The sequence below is a fragment of the Sciurus carolinensis genome, chromosome 16, assembly GCF_902686445.1.
Source record: "Sciurus carolinensis chromosome 16, mSciCar1.2, whole genome shotgun sequence".
Taxonomy (NCBI): domain Eukaryota; kingdom Metazoa; phylum Chordata; class Mammalia; order Rodentia; family Sciuridae; genus Sciurus; species Sciurus carolinensis.
Window position 1 is genome coordinate 40732620 of NC_062228.1, and position 17300 is coordinate 40749919.

Consider the following 17300-nt stretch of genomic DNA (forward strand, 5'->3'; position numbering starts at 1 on the left):
CTGGAAATTATTATGCCTAATGAAAGAAGCCAGGCAGAAAGGACCACATATTGTATGATTCCATTTGCATGAAATGTCCAAAAGAGGCCAATCTAAAGTGACAGAAAGGAGTTTAGAGGTTGCCTCGGGCTGGAGGGTGTGAGGATTTGCAGACTGACAGATCAGTGATGTGTGCTTTCTTTGGGGGGTAATGAAAATGGTCTAAAATTGACTATAGGGATACAGACCCAACTCCTAGGAATATAGTAAAAGCCACTGAATCATATACTTCAAATTGGTAAGTTATGTGGTATATGAATTTAAGCTATTTAAAAAGAATAGAGGCATTAAAAAAAAATACACATACATCCATCTCAGCCCAATTGCTAAGACCTCACTCAGTAAGAAAACTGCTGTTTGGTAGAACTTTCTGTAACGATGGGAAGTTCTTTACCCATGGTATGCTGTTCAATATGATAACCACTAGCCAAATGTGTTCAGGCACTGAGGAACTGGCTTTTAAATTTCTGTTAGATTTAAGTAAGGACATGAGGCTAGAGGCTAATGAATTGGACTCACAAGACTAGAAGGAAATCCCCAAGCCAGAGCTCTCCATTGTTACTGGTGTTTTTAACATTGCTTAGGAGATACCAGCTGCACAACATCAGAAGAAGTAGAAAGTATAAAAATTGGAAAGCAAAAAGGTAAAAGGTATGATTTGCAGATGATGTGATCATATAACTGGAAAACCCAAGAGAATAATCGGGAAAAAATAGTATTATAAGCAAAAAGTAAAATCAGCCAGTTGCAGGATACAAAATTAAGTATGTGGAAACCAAAATATTTTCATTTAAAATTTGTTGACTCAAAAAATTAATAGAGAAGGAAGAGCTGGAATGGGCTTGTTTGGTGCTGCCTGGCCGCCCTCTTCCTCGTCCTCTAGCCCCTGACCCTGGCTCTCCTGGACTGCTGTTGTAACCTCTTCTTCCCTCAGATGATGACGCTCTCTCCTGTTTCACTGAGAAGCAGAAGCAAAACAAAGTCATGCTTCCACACCACAGATGCCTGATTCCTGCCATATGTGCTGACTTTTCTTCTTGTCACTTTTCTCCTGCCTCTTGCTGAAGCACATTGCTCTTGGAATCGAGTTTCTCTTTCTCTCCTTTCTCCCATCCTGGAAGAAAACGCATATTATGACCCCACTTTCCCTTTCTGATACTCACCCATTTTTTTCATTCACGTCAGCACCAAAATTTTCCAAAAAGTTGGTCAACCAATAGTTGGTTCCTGTTTCTTTCTTCTGAATGTCTCTTTCTTGAAACTGCTATAGTCAGACTTTAAGCTTAAGTGTTCTTGTGGAATCACCAGTGACCTTCAGGATGCTAAATTTTGTGGTCATTTCTCAGGCCTCATTTTACCTGGCCTGTTAGCATTTTTCCTGGGCTTCCAGGATGCATTCTCCTGGATTTACTCCTGTCTCTCCATCTGGTTCTTCAGCTCTTTTTGAGCCTCCTGACCTCTTTCGCCATGGCGGAGAACCCCAGGACTTTCCTGCCCTTCCTCATTTCTGAAAACAGCTTCCCGTTAGCCTTAAGTACCATCTTCATGCTGGGGACTCCCCATGTAGACCCTGCTCAGACTTCCTCTGCACTCCAGGCCTTTGTATCAGCCACCTCCTTGGCCACCTTCATTTAGATGTCCGGTAGGCATCTTAAGACCAAAGAGTTCCAAAATCAGGCACCTAGCCTCCTCTGCCCTCAGCTGTTTCTCTATAGGTCTCCATATCTATAAAATGCACCTTCACCCTTCAGCAGCTCAGGCCAGAAATGTTGAAGAACCAGAACTCTCTACAGATCCTCTCACTCTACTTTTACAGAGTTTAGATTCCAGACATCTTTCATGGCTTCAGCCTATTTCTTCACCAGTAAGCAGTTTCCTTACTGGTTTGTTTTGTGGTGGTGGTTTGTTTGTTTGTTTGTTTGTTGCTCTGAGTCTAAATAGTCCATTCCGCACACAGCAGTCAATGTGAACCTGTTAAGATCATTTTGTGTCTCAGTTCAAACCTCTTCACATTCAAATTTGTCCTGTCTTAAACTGAACTCCTGATTACTCACACATGCCCTACACCCTTTCTAGCTCTCAGGTACAAGCCCAAAGTCCTGACACCTACCAAGACCAGGTGACCTGGCCCCACATGACCTCTCTCCTGCCCCTGCCACCCTAGATCTCATTAACTGCCTTTTCTGTCCCCTCTTCAAGCCACCTGCCCTCCTTGCTATCCGGGGTCTCTGGACTGATCTGCCTGACTGGCAGGCTCTTCCCTCGGGTATCCACATGGCCCCCCACCCAGCCTCTTCACCTCTTGGGGTTTCCATTGTGTCCCACCTGTGAAGTCATAGCACCTCCCTGTCTGGCCTTCCCACCTCCATTCTCTGCTTTACTCTGTTTTCCCCGTAGCACTTGACTCCTGGTATAATTTGGATTTTGCTTGATTATTTGCTCTCTTCTCCTTCTACTCTAGAGTATAAATTTGATGAAGGCAGAGATTTTTGACTTTTTTATTCCCTGCTGACTCTCTCAGCAGAAAAATGTTCATCACTTGGTGGTCAGAGGTACTTATTGAGGGCTGGGTCTTTGGCTGAGTGGTGGAGCACTTGCCTAGCATGTGCAAGGCCCTGGCTTCGATCCCCAGCACCACAAAAAATAAAAATTTAAAAATAAGGTATTTATCAGACGAATGAATGAGGAATAGATTGGGGAAAGATGCATAAAATGCAGTGAAGAAGCTAGTTTAATAGTTGAGGCAAAAGGCAATCCGTTCTTTAATTTTGATACCTATTTCCTTGATTGGTCATTTTCCTTTGTTTACAATGCATTGTTCTTTCTTCTTGAGACATAAACTCCTTGGGGTCGGGGACTCAATTCTTCGGCCTTTTGGTTTCCCTAGCCAGTGAATGTTCAAGTAAGTGCTGAGGAGGGGCAGTTCTCATTGGCTGCAAGCACTTGGGTCACCTGTGCTTTCTCACCTTGTGCTAACGTTTTGCAGTTACTCTGTTCCACACTGCAAATGGCATGTCTTCCCATTGAGTACTCCAGCACAGCCAGAAGTCTCTGGAACAGACCGGGTTAATCCACACAGTAGGAACTACATACAGCAGCACCAGGACTCCGATTGCTTCAGCGCAGGCCCAGCGGAAGGACCCTCACTTCCGCAGCAGCCTAACCTACACGCACACACCGCTTGGCAGCCCTCATGTGTCAGGGCTCTGATCGACTCTGGGGCAAAAATCATTCCATTCTAACAGATGGACATGAATTTAACCAGACAGTAAACCATGTATGTGCCATAAATATGTTTGCTGAGGGCATGATTCCCAGTGCAGAACTTTAAGAACAGCTGTCTTATCATGCACCACTGTTTCTTGGTGAGATGATTTGTTAACCTAATTCTGAAACGAATCACATTCAGGAAGTTAATCGTTCATTGCCCCCCCCAACTACCAGCAGCCTAATTATTTGGGAGGGGGTGCAGTTTTTATAAACAAAAGTTATGAAATTAGTTTTAGAACTCTTTTTTAAATTAATTTGACGTGTTTCCAAATTTAATGTTGTCTAAAAGGTCTTATTAACCTTTCCTGCATTGCCAGCAAACTTGCCTTAATGCCTGAGGGAGATGCAGATCATTCTTTGTGAACAGCCATTTTTTTCCCCTGGATGCTGTTTCCTTTTAGTACCGATATTAAATTATTATATAAACCACTAGAGTGGTTTTTGCTGTACTGTCCTTTAAAAACACAGTTCTTTGGTCTTTCTACTTCTTTTTCTCATTATCTTCAGAGATGTTTTCATTCTCTCCCCAAACATCCCTTTCCCTGTGGAACCTATGCAAATTAAAATGTGGAATATTTGTTCGTTTTGCATTCTGTAGAGGGTAACTTCTATTGATGTACATTTTCATTGGCATGATCCACCAGGCAAAGTATAAATTGCTGTAAAACTGGAAAAGTGTTTGAGTAAAGCAGATGTTCTCTTAGCATGAAGCAGATGTAAAACTTGCAAGTGTCTGTCTAATAAAGTATAGCATTTGGTTCTATACAGCTGGTGCCAAGATTACCAATTAATCATGTTTGAATGCATTTTTACTAATTAGATCCCCCTCTGTTTTTCACTGTTCTGGGTATATTAAAGAGCAGGGTGGGGCACAAAAGCTTTCTACTTTTAGAACTGCGAACAGTGCCCTCCCCCCATTTTTATAAGGCTGTTTTTTTAATTTCAGAACTTATATTGGAAATGAAGCCCATAGATGTGGATGACTAATTTTCCCTCCAGTTGTCATTGTAGGTTTGATGTTAGGATATTCCATCAAAAGGAACATTTAGTACTTCCCTTTAAGGCAGCTGGAGAAAGGAAGAGGCCTGTAATTAACATTGTTGGGGTATTTTTCCCCCTTTATTTGCGTGGACAAAAGCAATTATGTGCTCAGTTGACATCAATTCATGGCCCATATGGTTATTTGACCCAATTAGAGTTCAAACAATCCTGAAATGAGTCTTACCAATTTGGGGTTTTTTGTTATCAAAAGCCATGGAACGATTTTTCTCGAAGATTGAAGATGACTGGTTTAGCATCACTCCTGGGTTACCTTTGCTGCTGTGAACAACAGCCTAAATCAGTAGCAACTATGAAAACTAAAAAAACTGTACTGTCCTATATGAACCTTTCTATAAAGAAGGATGCTAATAAAATTAAATTTCAGAACCCAGTGGACCCTTTTTTCAGTGTTTAATTTCCCCAAGCTAAATTGGTACAGATCCTAGGGCATGGTTTTTAGAACACTGGGGTAAATAAATGAATCTGGTGTGACATAGATTGTAACTTTCTTTTTATGTACATTTTTATGTGTATATTAGATGCACTATCTAAGAGTATTAATAAAATTATTCCAGAAAGTCTTCCTCATACTCACTGCCCTGTCTCCCCATATTTTAGTAAAATTTAATTTTGTGTAAAATAAATTGAAACATAAACTTAAATAGAACAAATTACGAGTATCTCCACTTTTAGAAATGGTTTAGTGTGGAAAACTTTAAATATCCACAGAAGATAAAATAGTGTAACAAGTCCCAAAGTATCCATCCCCCCAGTTTCAACAATCATCAGCCTTCTATGGTTCGGGTTTGTCAAGATTCTTGGGACGATATTCTTGAGACTGCATTTGCCGAGTTGTTCTTCTCTTTAAAGTTGTAGTTGTGTAACCTGTTTCTTCAGTGACAATACACATTTAAACAAAACTAGGTCACATAAACCCAGTACATCTAACTTTATTTCAGGAAGTGGAGCGAGAAATCTCATTCAGAACAGAATGTGGACTGTATTACTCCTACTACAAGCAAATGCTGCAGGCGCCAACCCTCATGCAAGGTAATTACAATTAACAGTTTCATTCGGAGTCTACTGCATCTTCACAGAATTTTAGTCAAAGAATATTTTGCACTAAAGCATCTTCAATGCTTTAGAGAACTTGTATAGTTTTATACTCTGTACTTGTGTATTTTTTCCTTGTTAACTTCTAATTGTTTCATGAAAATGTTTTGCTCAGAAAGAGCTTATATAATATCTTATGTAACTCTCCTGGCCTTGCCTTCTATCTCTGTTCCATCCCCAAAGTCATCTCTCTGTCGTTTTTAAGTTTTGTTGATTTTTTTTTTTTTGGTGATGATTTTGGAAGACGTCTTTGTAGGAGAAAGGAGTGTGATCTAGAAATGGAAACAGTGGGTATTTTGGTCCTGAAAACTAAGTTGTCCCTTTTGTTCCCAATGTGCCCATTCATTTCTTTATTTTGCAGTTGCCATCTTCCTACGTTCTCACTTTACCTAATTGGTTTAAAGTTCATTCTCTGCTTTTCTTCCATCTAGTGGAAACCCCCCAAAGAACCTCTTCTACTTACTATATCCTTAATATCCATAGCCTGGGTACACATAGAGAATTGACCTTTTCTGGGCTTTGGATTCGGCTGTAATATTTTTGGTGAGGATTCTTCATGGGTGATGTTTTCTACTTCTAATTTATCACAATAGGAAGCATGAAATTTTGGTTATTTTTTTGTGTGTGTGCCATAAATACAATTTTTAAATCACTTGGTTTCTGTGTTGGTAATCAGATTCACTCATAATAAAGCTAATTACCCACAACCTTTCTCTTAGTGGTTTGAGCAACCATTGATGATTATTACCTATCTATTGTGCAAAATACAATGACTAAAGAATAGTGACATCCTAATTCTTTGCTCACGTATTTATTAGCTGGAACTCTTTTCTGTAGAAAACCTTTTTTTTTCATCACTTGTTCGGTTACCCTGAGGTTCAGTTCATATGAGAAAGACAGGTGAGGTATTGATTTGACCCCATACGGTCAATCCTCATTATTCACAAATTCCAAAATCATCTCACTAAAATTTATTTGTGATCCCAAAATCAGTATTCATGGTACTTTCACAGTCCTTCATGGTCATGTCCAAAGCATCAAAAAATCTTAGTTACCCACATGGATGTTCTCAACAGAGACAAAAACAGGGCCGATGTTCTGCCTCTGGTTTCAGCTCTCAAACTATGGTGTCCTTCTCACAGTCTGTGTAGGGTCGTGGTTTTTTACATTTTTATTCTGTTTGTTGATGATTTTGCAGAGTACAAAAGCGCTATCTAGTGTTCCTAAGCGCAAGAAGGCTGTGACGTGCCCAAAGAGAAAGCACGTAGGTTAGATAAGAAAATGTGTGTGAGATAAGCTTTGTGCAGACATGAGTCACAGTGCTCTTGACTGTGAGTTAAAACTAAATATATTTAAGAAAGGGTCTTCAAACAGAAACACACATAAAACAAGGTTATACATACCAGTTGATAGAAATATATAATCATAAACTTGCAAAAACCCAACCCTTTATGTCCCATTAGTTCAGTATTCAGTATTTCACTTTTTACTGTAACTTTATAGAACATAACTACCATGAATAATGATAATAGACTATATTTACCAGTTTTCAGAATTATGAGTTGCTTCTCTAGCATCCTCTAAAGCAATGGTTTTGATTTGGGAGGGGTCAGTTTTACCCCTAGGAAGACATGTGGAATGTCTGAAAACATTTTTAGTTGTCAAACTGGAGGGAATGTGCTACTAAAATCTAGTGAGCAAGAAGGTGGGGTGCAGCCAAACTTCCTACAGTGCACCCAGCAGCCCCCACAACAAAGAACCATCTGGTCCAAAATGTCACTGGTGCTGAAATTGAGAAAGTGTTCTCTTAAGTATCATGATGAACTCATTGGTTGACTTGTTTCAATTAATTTGTCATTCATTAAGTTTACTTTTTTAGAAAATTTCAAACATAGAGAAAGGTAGAGATAATCCTGTAATGAATTTCTGTATATCCTTCATTCAGTTAAAACAGTAGTTACCAACTCAGGTCTAATCTTGTTTTCTCTATATCCAGGCCCTCAACCTAGGTTGTTTTGGAATAAATACCCAAAACATCCCTTCATCTGTAAATATATCAGTCTGTTTCAATAGTCAGTATTCCTTTTGTCTTAACAGACTTTTAATATATTTGGAAATGCAAAGAATGTCTCTGTTGCAATTATTTAGCTGTTTCCTTAAATCTATTAGTACCTTTTCATCTTTTTTCCTGTAATTTTTTGTTAAAAATGCATACTAATTTGTTGGATAGTTCCCCACTTTCTGAATTTTTCTGGAGCCCCATGGTATCATTTAATATTTCTTCACTGAATTTCCTGTTAATTGTTAGATTGAGGCTTGCTCAGATGTTGTTCTACTATTTGGTAAGAGTACTTCCTGGATGGTGTTCTGAACTTCACATCGGAGGGTACCCAGTGTCTGTCTGTCTGGGCGAAAAATAATCCATTCATTACTAAATTCTTAGTTAGGTTTCCCTTTAATTGTTTCAGTGCGATTGATGATTATTACCTATATCCATTAATTATATATTCATTTCACATAAAATGGTGATATTGTGGGCTGGGGCTATAGTTCAGTGGCAGAGCGATTATTTTGAACATGCGAGGCACTAGGTTCAATCCTCTGTATCACATAAAAATAAACAAAGTCATGCTGTCCATCTACAACTTAAATTTACAATTTAAATATATATTTTTTAAAATGGTGATATGCCAATTCCATCATTCTTTCCATCATTGCTGGACAGAATTCATCTCTAAAGAAAAACATTTTCTCAGTAACTATTTGGTGAGTCAGTTTAGTTCTCAAAGATGGAATAAATATTAGTCCTTTCCCTTTGTCATTTTTTAGAATGAGTCACCTTTCTTCTCTCTCTTTTTTTTTTTTTTTTTTTTTTTTTGGTACTGGGAATTAAACCCAAAGGCTCTTTACCGCTGAGCCACATCTCCAGCCCTATTTATTTTTTTACGTATGTATGTATGTTTTGAGTCAGGGTCTCACTAAGTTGCTGAGGCTGTCCTTGAACTTGTGATCCTCCTACCTCAGCCTCCTGAGTTGTGGGGATTACAGGCATGCGCCACTGTACCCAGTTTAGAATAAATTACCTTTCTAGCATCCAGTTAAGAATTTGCTTTTTTGGGAGGGGGCGGGCACTGGGGTTGTGACTCAGTGGCAGAGTACTTGCCGAGTAAGGCACTGGATTTGATCCTCAGTACCACATTAAAATAAATGAAGTAAAGGCATTGTGTCCATATTCAACTAAAAAAATATTTTTTAAAAAAGATTTTGCTTTTTAAGTGTCATCAGAAACTTGTGGATTTTTAATATATTTGATGTGTTTTGATGCTCAACTACCTTCTTATATTCAGATTTCTCAGTCTGGATGCAGTTTGGAGTGCCCTTCAGGTTGCCTGCTGTCTTTTTGTTGTGACCACCATGGTCTCTGACAACTCCCTTGCTTTTTGTGGGGGCATGACAAAATATCCAAGGCCCATTTTGTATATTTTCTAACCCTGACCTAGAATCAGCTCTTTTGCCAAGGAGCTCTAGTTCCTTTTAAAGACAGTTTAAAGACTATAATTTTTGTGTTGGGAGCATTTATTGCTACTAGGTTGGTCTTTGTGTCCAGGCCTTTGTAGTGAGCAGAGCTAGGAAGTATGTTTTTTTTAAGAGAAAATATGAATATAACTATTTTCAGAGCCAAGTTGTGATAACAAAATTTGTATTTTTTAATTTCATATTTGTATCTCTTCTTAAATTGAAATTTTTGATTCTTTGTATTAATGTTATCCCTTATATGCTATATGCAGATATATAAGCACACACACACACACACACACACACATACACATACACATACACATATATGTTGATTTTCAAAGTAATAATAATATTGTATGATTACCTGGAAACAGTTCAAGCTGTCTTTATAGTTTCTTTTCACCTTAGGATATAAACTACCTAGGGATGTGTGATCATATTCCTTTGTTTTTCAAATCACTTGAAAGATTTCTCTCTGCATGACCAAGCCACTAGCTCAGATTTATTTGTTTTATCTTGCTTTTGGTTTTTCAGGAATTGAGTGGCAAAATTTTTTATTTAATATTTTTAACTTATAAAAATGTTCACATGGGTTCAAAATGATAAGTGAAGCCTTCAGGGGAGTCTCCTTCATCCCTGGACCCCCCTCCACCCTGTTTCCTTCCTTTTTTGTTGTGGTGGTGGTGGTGGTGCTGGAATGGCTTTGTGCACACAAGGGCACTTTACCACTGAGCTCACCATTGCTGAGACTCTCTTCAAACTTGTGATCCTCCTGCCTCAGCCTCCCTAAACCTCTGGGATTACAGGTGTATGCCACCACACCTGGCTGGGGTGGCTAGTGAGGCCTCTCTTCCTGGGTTTTAGAGGCCCCTTCCACTCTTTGTCCTCACATAGCCCTTCCTCTTGGCTAGCAGAGGCAAAGTGTGTGTGAGTTTGAAAACAAGGGAGCATAAGCTCTTGTGTCTTCCTGTAAGGACACCAACCTTTCAGACTAAGTACCCCCCTTCTGACCTCACTTAACTTTGATTACTTCTTATTGGCCCTGTCTCCAAATACAGCTACACTGGGGTTAAGGGCTCAACATATAAATTTAGTGGGAGCATGGTTCCATCCCAACACCTCCTACCGATGGGCATGTGGGTCATTTCTGATCTTTTACCGTTATAGATAGTTCTGCATGAATGACCTTGTGCCCATGTCACTTTGTATTTTTGCCAGTCAGTCTTTGGAACTGATTCCTAGCTATGGGCTTCCTGGATCAAAGGACAAATGCGCATCACTTTGTTGCATGTTGCAAAATTCTTCATAGAGGTGATACTATTTGGCATTGCGCTGAAGTGTGGGAGAGTCGACTTCTTTGAAATCTCACCAACACAGTAGATTGTCGAAGGTCTTGATTTTTGCCAGGCTGATAGGTGAGAAATGGTATCTCAGTGCAGTTTTAATTTGCACCTCTTTTAAGAGCAGCAAGGCTGAGCATCTTTTCCTGGGCTAAAAGAACAGTATGCATGTTTTCTTCTGGAGTCATCCAGTCATACCTTGTGTTAATTAGTCAGCTTGGTTTCAGTATCAAATGACCTCAGTGTTACAATGGATTTCTATAACAACAGCTTTGTTTCTTGCTCCCATTGTGTCTGCTGAGAGGCAGCAGCAGCTCTGCTCTCCCCCACATATCCTCTCATTCCAGCCTCTCTTTGGAACATGCCAGGGTCCTGGTAGAGAGAAAGAGCAAGAGCTGGTGGGAACTCGTCCCCTCTTAAACCTCTGCTCAGACACGACATGTGTCACATGCATTGACGTGACGTTGTACTGAGCAAGTCAAAGGCCCAGCCATCCCAGGCGGTGCTGCACGTCACATGTAAGACAGTGTGGGGCATATGAAATCCTCTTGCCTGAACTCCTACAGAAAAACGTGTCTTCTTTTTTCATTGCAGTCCCAAAAGTTTGTTTTTGTCACGAAAGTTTTAATGTATTATGTTTGCATAAATGTTTAAACTTTGTCCGTCTGACACATGTGAAACTCCTCGAAGGTAGCACTGTTTCCTTGCTTACTGTTACAGCCCCAATGCCTACCACATTCTCCGGTACAGGCTAAAGAATATATAATAACTTCAAATGAAGCAATAATTATAACTTTTTTCTCTGAATTTTCCAATATCATTCTTAGGTTTTCGTGGCTTAATTTATGATAATAAAACTGAATCTATGAGGACAATTAACCTCCTTCAACGAATGAATATTTACCAAGAGGTTTTTCTCAGTATTTTATATAGAGTTCTACCCATACAGGTATGTCATATCCTGTGACATGGAATTGTTAATATCAGATGAAAGTCGAAATCTGCCATTTTGAATTGAAAGTTTCACCCTGTGTTCTCTGATCTTCAACTGGTTTGGTAGAAAATCAAATACCCTAATTTTTTTTTCCATGCATCCTGTGAATTTTACTTTTTGTTTATATGTTATAAGATATTGCTGTTTGTTTATATTATATAAGATTGTTACATATAGGTATTTCCTGGTTTATAGTGTATAAGATTCTTACATATAGGTATTTCCTGGTTTATAGTGTGTATATGTGTGCAGTCTAGAAGCTGGTAATTATTTTCATTTGGAAACGTGTAATCACTCCTATTTTATCTTTGAAATTAAATAAATTGTAAGATTAGCATATCACAATGACTACTTCTCATGTGAATTAGGCAAAACTGGACAAAGTTAGGTGTAAAACTGTCTAAAATATGAAGGCAGAACTCTCAGGGCCGGCCGTCCTTCCTCTCCTGCTGGTGGGAGGAAAGACCAGTGTTCGCACCCACTGGGTAGGTGGTGTGGACTGGCTGCTGGGAATTAATGGCAAGCTTCTGAGTACTGAATTTCTACTGTCACATTTTTTAAAGGTCAGTAAGATGGGTTGTGGCTTCTCTAACAAATATTTTTTTAATTTTCTTTTATAGAAATACTTAGAGCCAGTTTATTTTTATATTTACACCTTATTTGGGCTCCAAGCAGTCTATGTCACAGCTCTTTACATAACCAGCTGGCTCCTTAGTGGTACCTGGCTATCAGGACTGCTGGCAGCTTTCTGGTATGTCACAAATAGGTGAGTTGGAATCAGTATGTCTCTCTTCCTTTCCAGAGTGAAACTAGAAAATGAAGTTACTTTATTTCCAGTTCAAAGAAATTTCTTCTGCCTTATTTGGTTGGGATCATTTTCTCCTTGGTTCACCTAGTGGTTTACTAAATTTTTCTTAGTTGGTAAGGTAGGAAGTCTTATTTATCTGTATTTCCAGCTGAGAAACAGCACACTGAATTGCAGATCAAGAAAAATATCTAATAATCCCAGTTCCATTACCTGTTTGCTATGTGATCAGTATTTCTCCAGCCACATATCTCATCTCTTAAAGAGTTGTAATAGTATCTTTACCATCAATCCTAATAGATTGTGTGCCGTTCTGAACTTAGAAAGCATGAAGCACTGTACAAAAGTATTGGAGCCATATGAGATAGAACTTTTAAAAAACTCAAGATATATTGAAGATATATTAAATCAAGATATATTGAAAAGATACATTGCCTGACCTACAGGAGCAACACGAATATTCAGTAGGGGAATTAAAACTCTAGCATGAGTTCTTACACAGATTTGTTTTGTAATCCTGAGTAAATTATTTTTTTATAGCCCTATTAAGTGCTTACTGTGCCAGCTGCTTTAAAAAGCACTTTACATGTATTCTTTTACAACCCTATAGGGTAGGTACTATTATTATGTCCATTTTAGTTTTTAATTAATTAATCCATTTATTTATTTTTGTGCCCGGGCTTGAACTCAGAGGCACTTAACCACTGAGCCCATCCTCAGCCTTTTTCTTTTTTCTTTTTTTTTTTTAAGACAGGATCTCAATAAAGTTGCTGAGGCTGGCTTTGAACTCACAGTCCTCTTGCCTCAGCCTCCCAAGTTGCTGAGATTACAAGATGTATCACCACGCCCAGTTATTATGACCATTTTAGAGATGAGGAAATTGAGACTGAGAAGGTTGTTTTATACATGCGCGCACACACAGTGCCTAGTATGTGCAGACGTGATTCCTGGTATTGAGTGTACAAAATGAACACTTACCTGTACTTGCCCTCTGGAAGTTCCCATTCTAGAGAGGCAAGAAGTTTTTAAAAACTATTGCCACTGATAAACCAGACGCAGATGTGGCCTTAACACCTGTAATCCCAGTGTCTCGGGAGCCTGAGGCAAGAAGGTCACATATTCCAAACCAGCCTTGACAATTTAGTGAAAGTCTGTCTCAATAACCAAGAAGCACTAGGGATGTAGCTCACTGGCAGAATGCACCTGAGTTCAACCCCTGATACTCCAAACGAAACAAAACAAAAATCATTGTCAGCGACAAATTGAAGACTCACATGTGAAGCACTAAAGAAATACAGAAAGGCAGAATACACAATGTTATCTGTTGACAATAATGAAGGTAGAGAATAAAGTAAGGAGTGGTTATGCGTGCTGCACGCGAGGCATGATACTTTCATGGGCTCAGTAGACTAACATGGACTTGAATCCCGGTCTCACCACTTAACTGCATACCTGTGGATGATTGCTTAAATTTTCTCAGTCTAGTTTTATATTATGGGGATGCTGATGATAAGTACAGATTTTACTATGGAGAGTCAATTACCAGAGTCTAAGTATGGTTGTACTTACATCTTTCACTTTTGATCTTTGGGGAACTTACCGTAAAAACTTACCATTTTGGCACTTGTGTTCTCTTTGTGCAGAATAGATACCACCAGAGTTGAGTTTACCATCCCACTGAGGGAGAACTGGGCCTTGCCCTTCTTTGCAATTCAGATAGCAGCGATTACATATTTCCTGAGACCAAACTTGCAGTCTCTTTCTGAAGTAAGTTCCTATAAAACTTTATATATTTTTAATTTCCCAATTTTATATAAGAAGCTTTGAAGATTGTGAGGTGCATAGTGTCCCAATCCATGTGAATAGTTCTCATTCCTTGACCAAGTTTTTAGCTCAAGTTAAATTTTCTTTTTCTGAGCTTTTTCCTACTTTGCAAAGAAAATGTTTTCATTTTCTATGTTAAAAATGTACTCTACATAATCTACCCTTAAATAGTTGCAGCAAGCCCACACACACTTTCTGTGAAACTGTCAGAATTTTTAAGCCATTTGCTCTTGAGATGTGATTTGGTGCATTATCGCCTCCATAATAGTGTGGAATACACATACCGTATGTGAATATTTATATGCAGAGTGTCACTTTAGGATATTTAGAGCTTAAATAACAAATGCAAGGGTTTTCAGAGCAACAGTTTATGGTTTTTCTATTTGGTTTATAGAAGATATTGGCTGCTCTTGAGAAAACTTGTCTGCAGGGTTTTTTATTACTAGAGACATGTAAATTATACAAAGGTTTTCTTTTTACAGAGGCTGACACTTCTTGCCATTTTCATATCAACTTTTCTCTTTAGCCTGACATGGCAATTTAATCAATTTATGATGCTGATGCAAGCAGTAGTGCTGTTCATACTGGACTCCTTAGACATGCTGCCAGCTGTGAAGGTAATCTTTGCTTTCGTACCCTGTGTGTGATTTTCATTGTTTAGTGCTTTATATCACAGGACCAGATGAAAATATGCAAGTATTTAATGACAAAGTTGAAGCTCCTTTTTACATCTAATGCAAATATGCCAGGGTCAATTGAAGCTAAGTAATTTATGCAGCCCAGTTTGACGATCTTAACTTTTATTCTGCTTATTTTGTGTTAAAAACTAGATCTATTTGGTACTTAAATGCCTAGGTCAATTTTCATCTAGAGATATGGCTTAAATTTTAGAATAGAAGATAGCTCTCTTAAAATTTCTTAGTATGTATCGCCTTTTTTTTATAGAATCCTAATGGGCATATAAGGATTTTTATGTAGTACTTAAATTTTCATAGTAGGATTTGATCAACAGGGGATGTGAATCCCCACTGACTAGCCAAATGTCACATGTGAAATAAGGAAAAACATATCTGTCTTCCAGTGTGTGCTTCTTGATCATTTAATTGTGGGGTTTAATTGAGGTGTTTAACCACTGAGCCACACCCCCAGCCATTTATATATATATATATATATATATATATTTTTTTTTTTTTTTTTTTGAGACAGGGTCTCACTGAGTTGCTTAGGGCTTCTCTGAATCGTGAAGGCTAGCTCTGAACTTGCAATCCTCCTGCCTCAGCCTCCCAAATCACTGGGATTATAGACATGCAAAACAGCACCCAGCATGTGTAGAAATGTTTTAATGTGCTTTGTACATTTTTAAAATTGCTCATAGCTAGTCACTTAAGTATTTTCCAAGTAAAATAAAATATTATCTGCAGATCTAAGGAAGCAGTGTGCCCCATTTTGATGTGTTCCCTGTCAAAAGAGATAAAGTAATCTTAGGAAAGTGCCAGGGTCTAAATTAAGAAGCATTAAAGTCAGCCCACAAACATGTTTTGTTGATAGCGTAGGCATTACTGAAAATGCCAGCAAACCCAGAACATTATCAGCCCATCCCATGAGGCGTGCATCATCCCACTTGGGAAATAAAGATATGGACAGATAGATAAACTAGAGACATGAAAGGCGTCCGTAGGTAGCCATGGCGAGTGCTGGAAGTTTGGAGGGAAAATCCTTTTGAGGCAGGAAAGGTTTCAGAGAAGTGAAAGGCAAGAACTGGGCCACAAATGAGAGACTTTGGGTGGAGGGCGAGTGGGGGATAGGAAGGAAACATGCAGTGGGGAGAGCTAGGCGATTCGGCAGGAGCGTGCGTGTCCTCTGCAGGTCGGGAGCAGTGAGCACCCACTCACGCCAGCATAAACAAACTGCCGCCATCTTCCCGTGGTGTAGTTCTGCAGTCGGTGTCAAACGTCTGAAGCCCTGTTCATCCTCTCACCTGCCATTCTGCCCAGGAAGTTTGTCCTCATTATGTAATCAACCGTGTTCATTTTAATTGTAATCATAGAAAGCTGAAAAGACTTCCGTCCATATCAACGAGCATAGTTAAATGAATTTTTGGCATATTTATGTACTAGAGTACATATATATATGTATATAATCATTAGGTTTCCTTTTTTTTTTTTTTTTTAAGTAAAACATGTATAGCGGGGCTGGAGTTGTGGCTCAGTGGTAGAGCACTTGCCTAGCATGTGTGAGGCACTGGGTTCGATTCTCAGCACCACATATATGAATAAATTAAATAAAGATCTATCAACATCTAAAAAATATTTTTAAAAAACATATATAGGGAAAGTTATAAAGGTTTTAGAAAAAACAAACACTGAAATGTTAACAATCATTTCAGTGGTATATCTTCTATATATTTGTTTTGCTCTTTAGACCTAGTGGAAATTTTTTCCATAGGGGAATGTATTTCTTTTAAAATTAGGAAATAGAAGAAAAGGTACCGTTTTAGCTACACACACACACAATTTAAAAATAATACAGCTAACTTATTTGATATTCACTTCTGAACTTTGTTTAACTTTTATATTTGAAACTGTGTTGGTAATAGAAGTAGTTCTAAGTATCCAATTTTAAGAAGGAACAGTTATTATCATGAAAAGATTCTGATTATAGAACCAAGTTGCTCCTATCTGAGAATAAACTTTAAAACTTTGCAAGTGTTTTAACTTCTCGGAACCATAATTTCTTCCTAAATTACAATCACTTATCTCTAATCATGTCAAATGGGAAGAAGTCAGAGTAATTGGAATAGAAAAAGCCAAGACAAATCCAGAGCTCAGTGTGGGGGTGGGGAGGAGGCAGTAACTTAGCATGTCAGCTTCTCTTCACAAATGATGGGAAATCTCTTACCACCAGGAGCTCAAGACTTCAGCCAGGAATGCAGACACAGCTTTTAAAATTAAAAACAGAACAGTAAATGGTATTAGTAAGTACGTATTTTTGCTTCATTAAAGCCTAAAAAATGGGAATTAATAAAGTGTAATTAACCCATTGTGAAGACAAGACATATTAATGATAAAGCCTAACGGGCAGTTTTAAGTTTTGCATATGATTCCAGACAAGATGGAGTAGAGAGTCTTCTTCCTATTCCTCCCCCAAGTATAGTTAAAAACTCAACAGTATACTTGAAACAAAGGTAAGAAGAGTTCGAGAAGTGGAGAGAAGAAAGCAGACTGCCTAGACACCTCAAGACCAGAGGGAAGCCATAGCACTGAGCTCCCTGGGTTTCTTCTTGCCTCATGTATGTCCCAGAGTGGGTGCTGGAGAAGTCGGCAACCTGAAGATCCAGCAGGCTCAAACAGAAAAG

At 38.6% G+C, this 17300-nt stretch overlaps 1 protein-coding gene across 7 annotated transcripts in view; it reads left to right on the forward strand.

Moving 5' to 3' along the window:
• The window catches only part of Dpy19l3 (dpy-19 like C-mannosyltransferase 3), an 82763-nt gene that overhangs the window by 23930 nt on the left and 41533 nt on the right, over nt 1-17300 (forward strand). For all 7 annotated transcript variants that reach the window (XM_047527142.1, XM_047527144.1, XM_047527148.1 and 4 more), the window contains exons 4-8: nt 5310-5400; nt 11150-11271; nt 11937-12082; nt 13765-13888; nt 14428-14562. In XM_047527142.1, coding sequence (XP_047383098.1) covers nt 5310-5400; nt 11150-11271; nt 11937-12082; nt 13765-13888; nt 14428-14562 — 618 coding nt within the window. The remainder of the gene's footprint in view (nt 1-5309; nt 5401-11149; nt 11272-11936; nt 12083-13764; nt 13889-14427; nt 14563-17300) is intronic.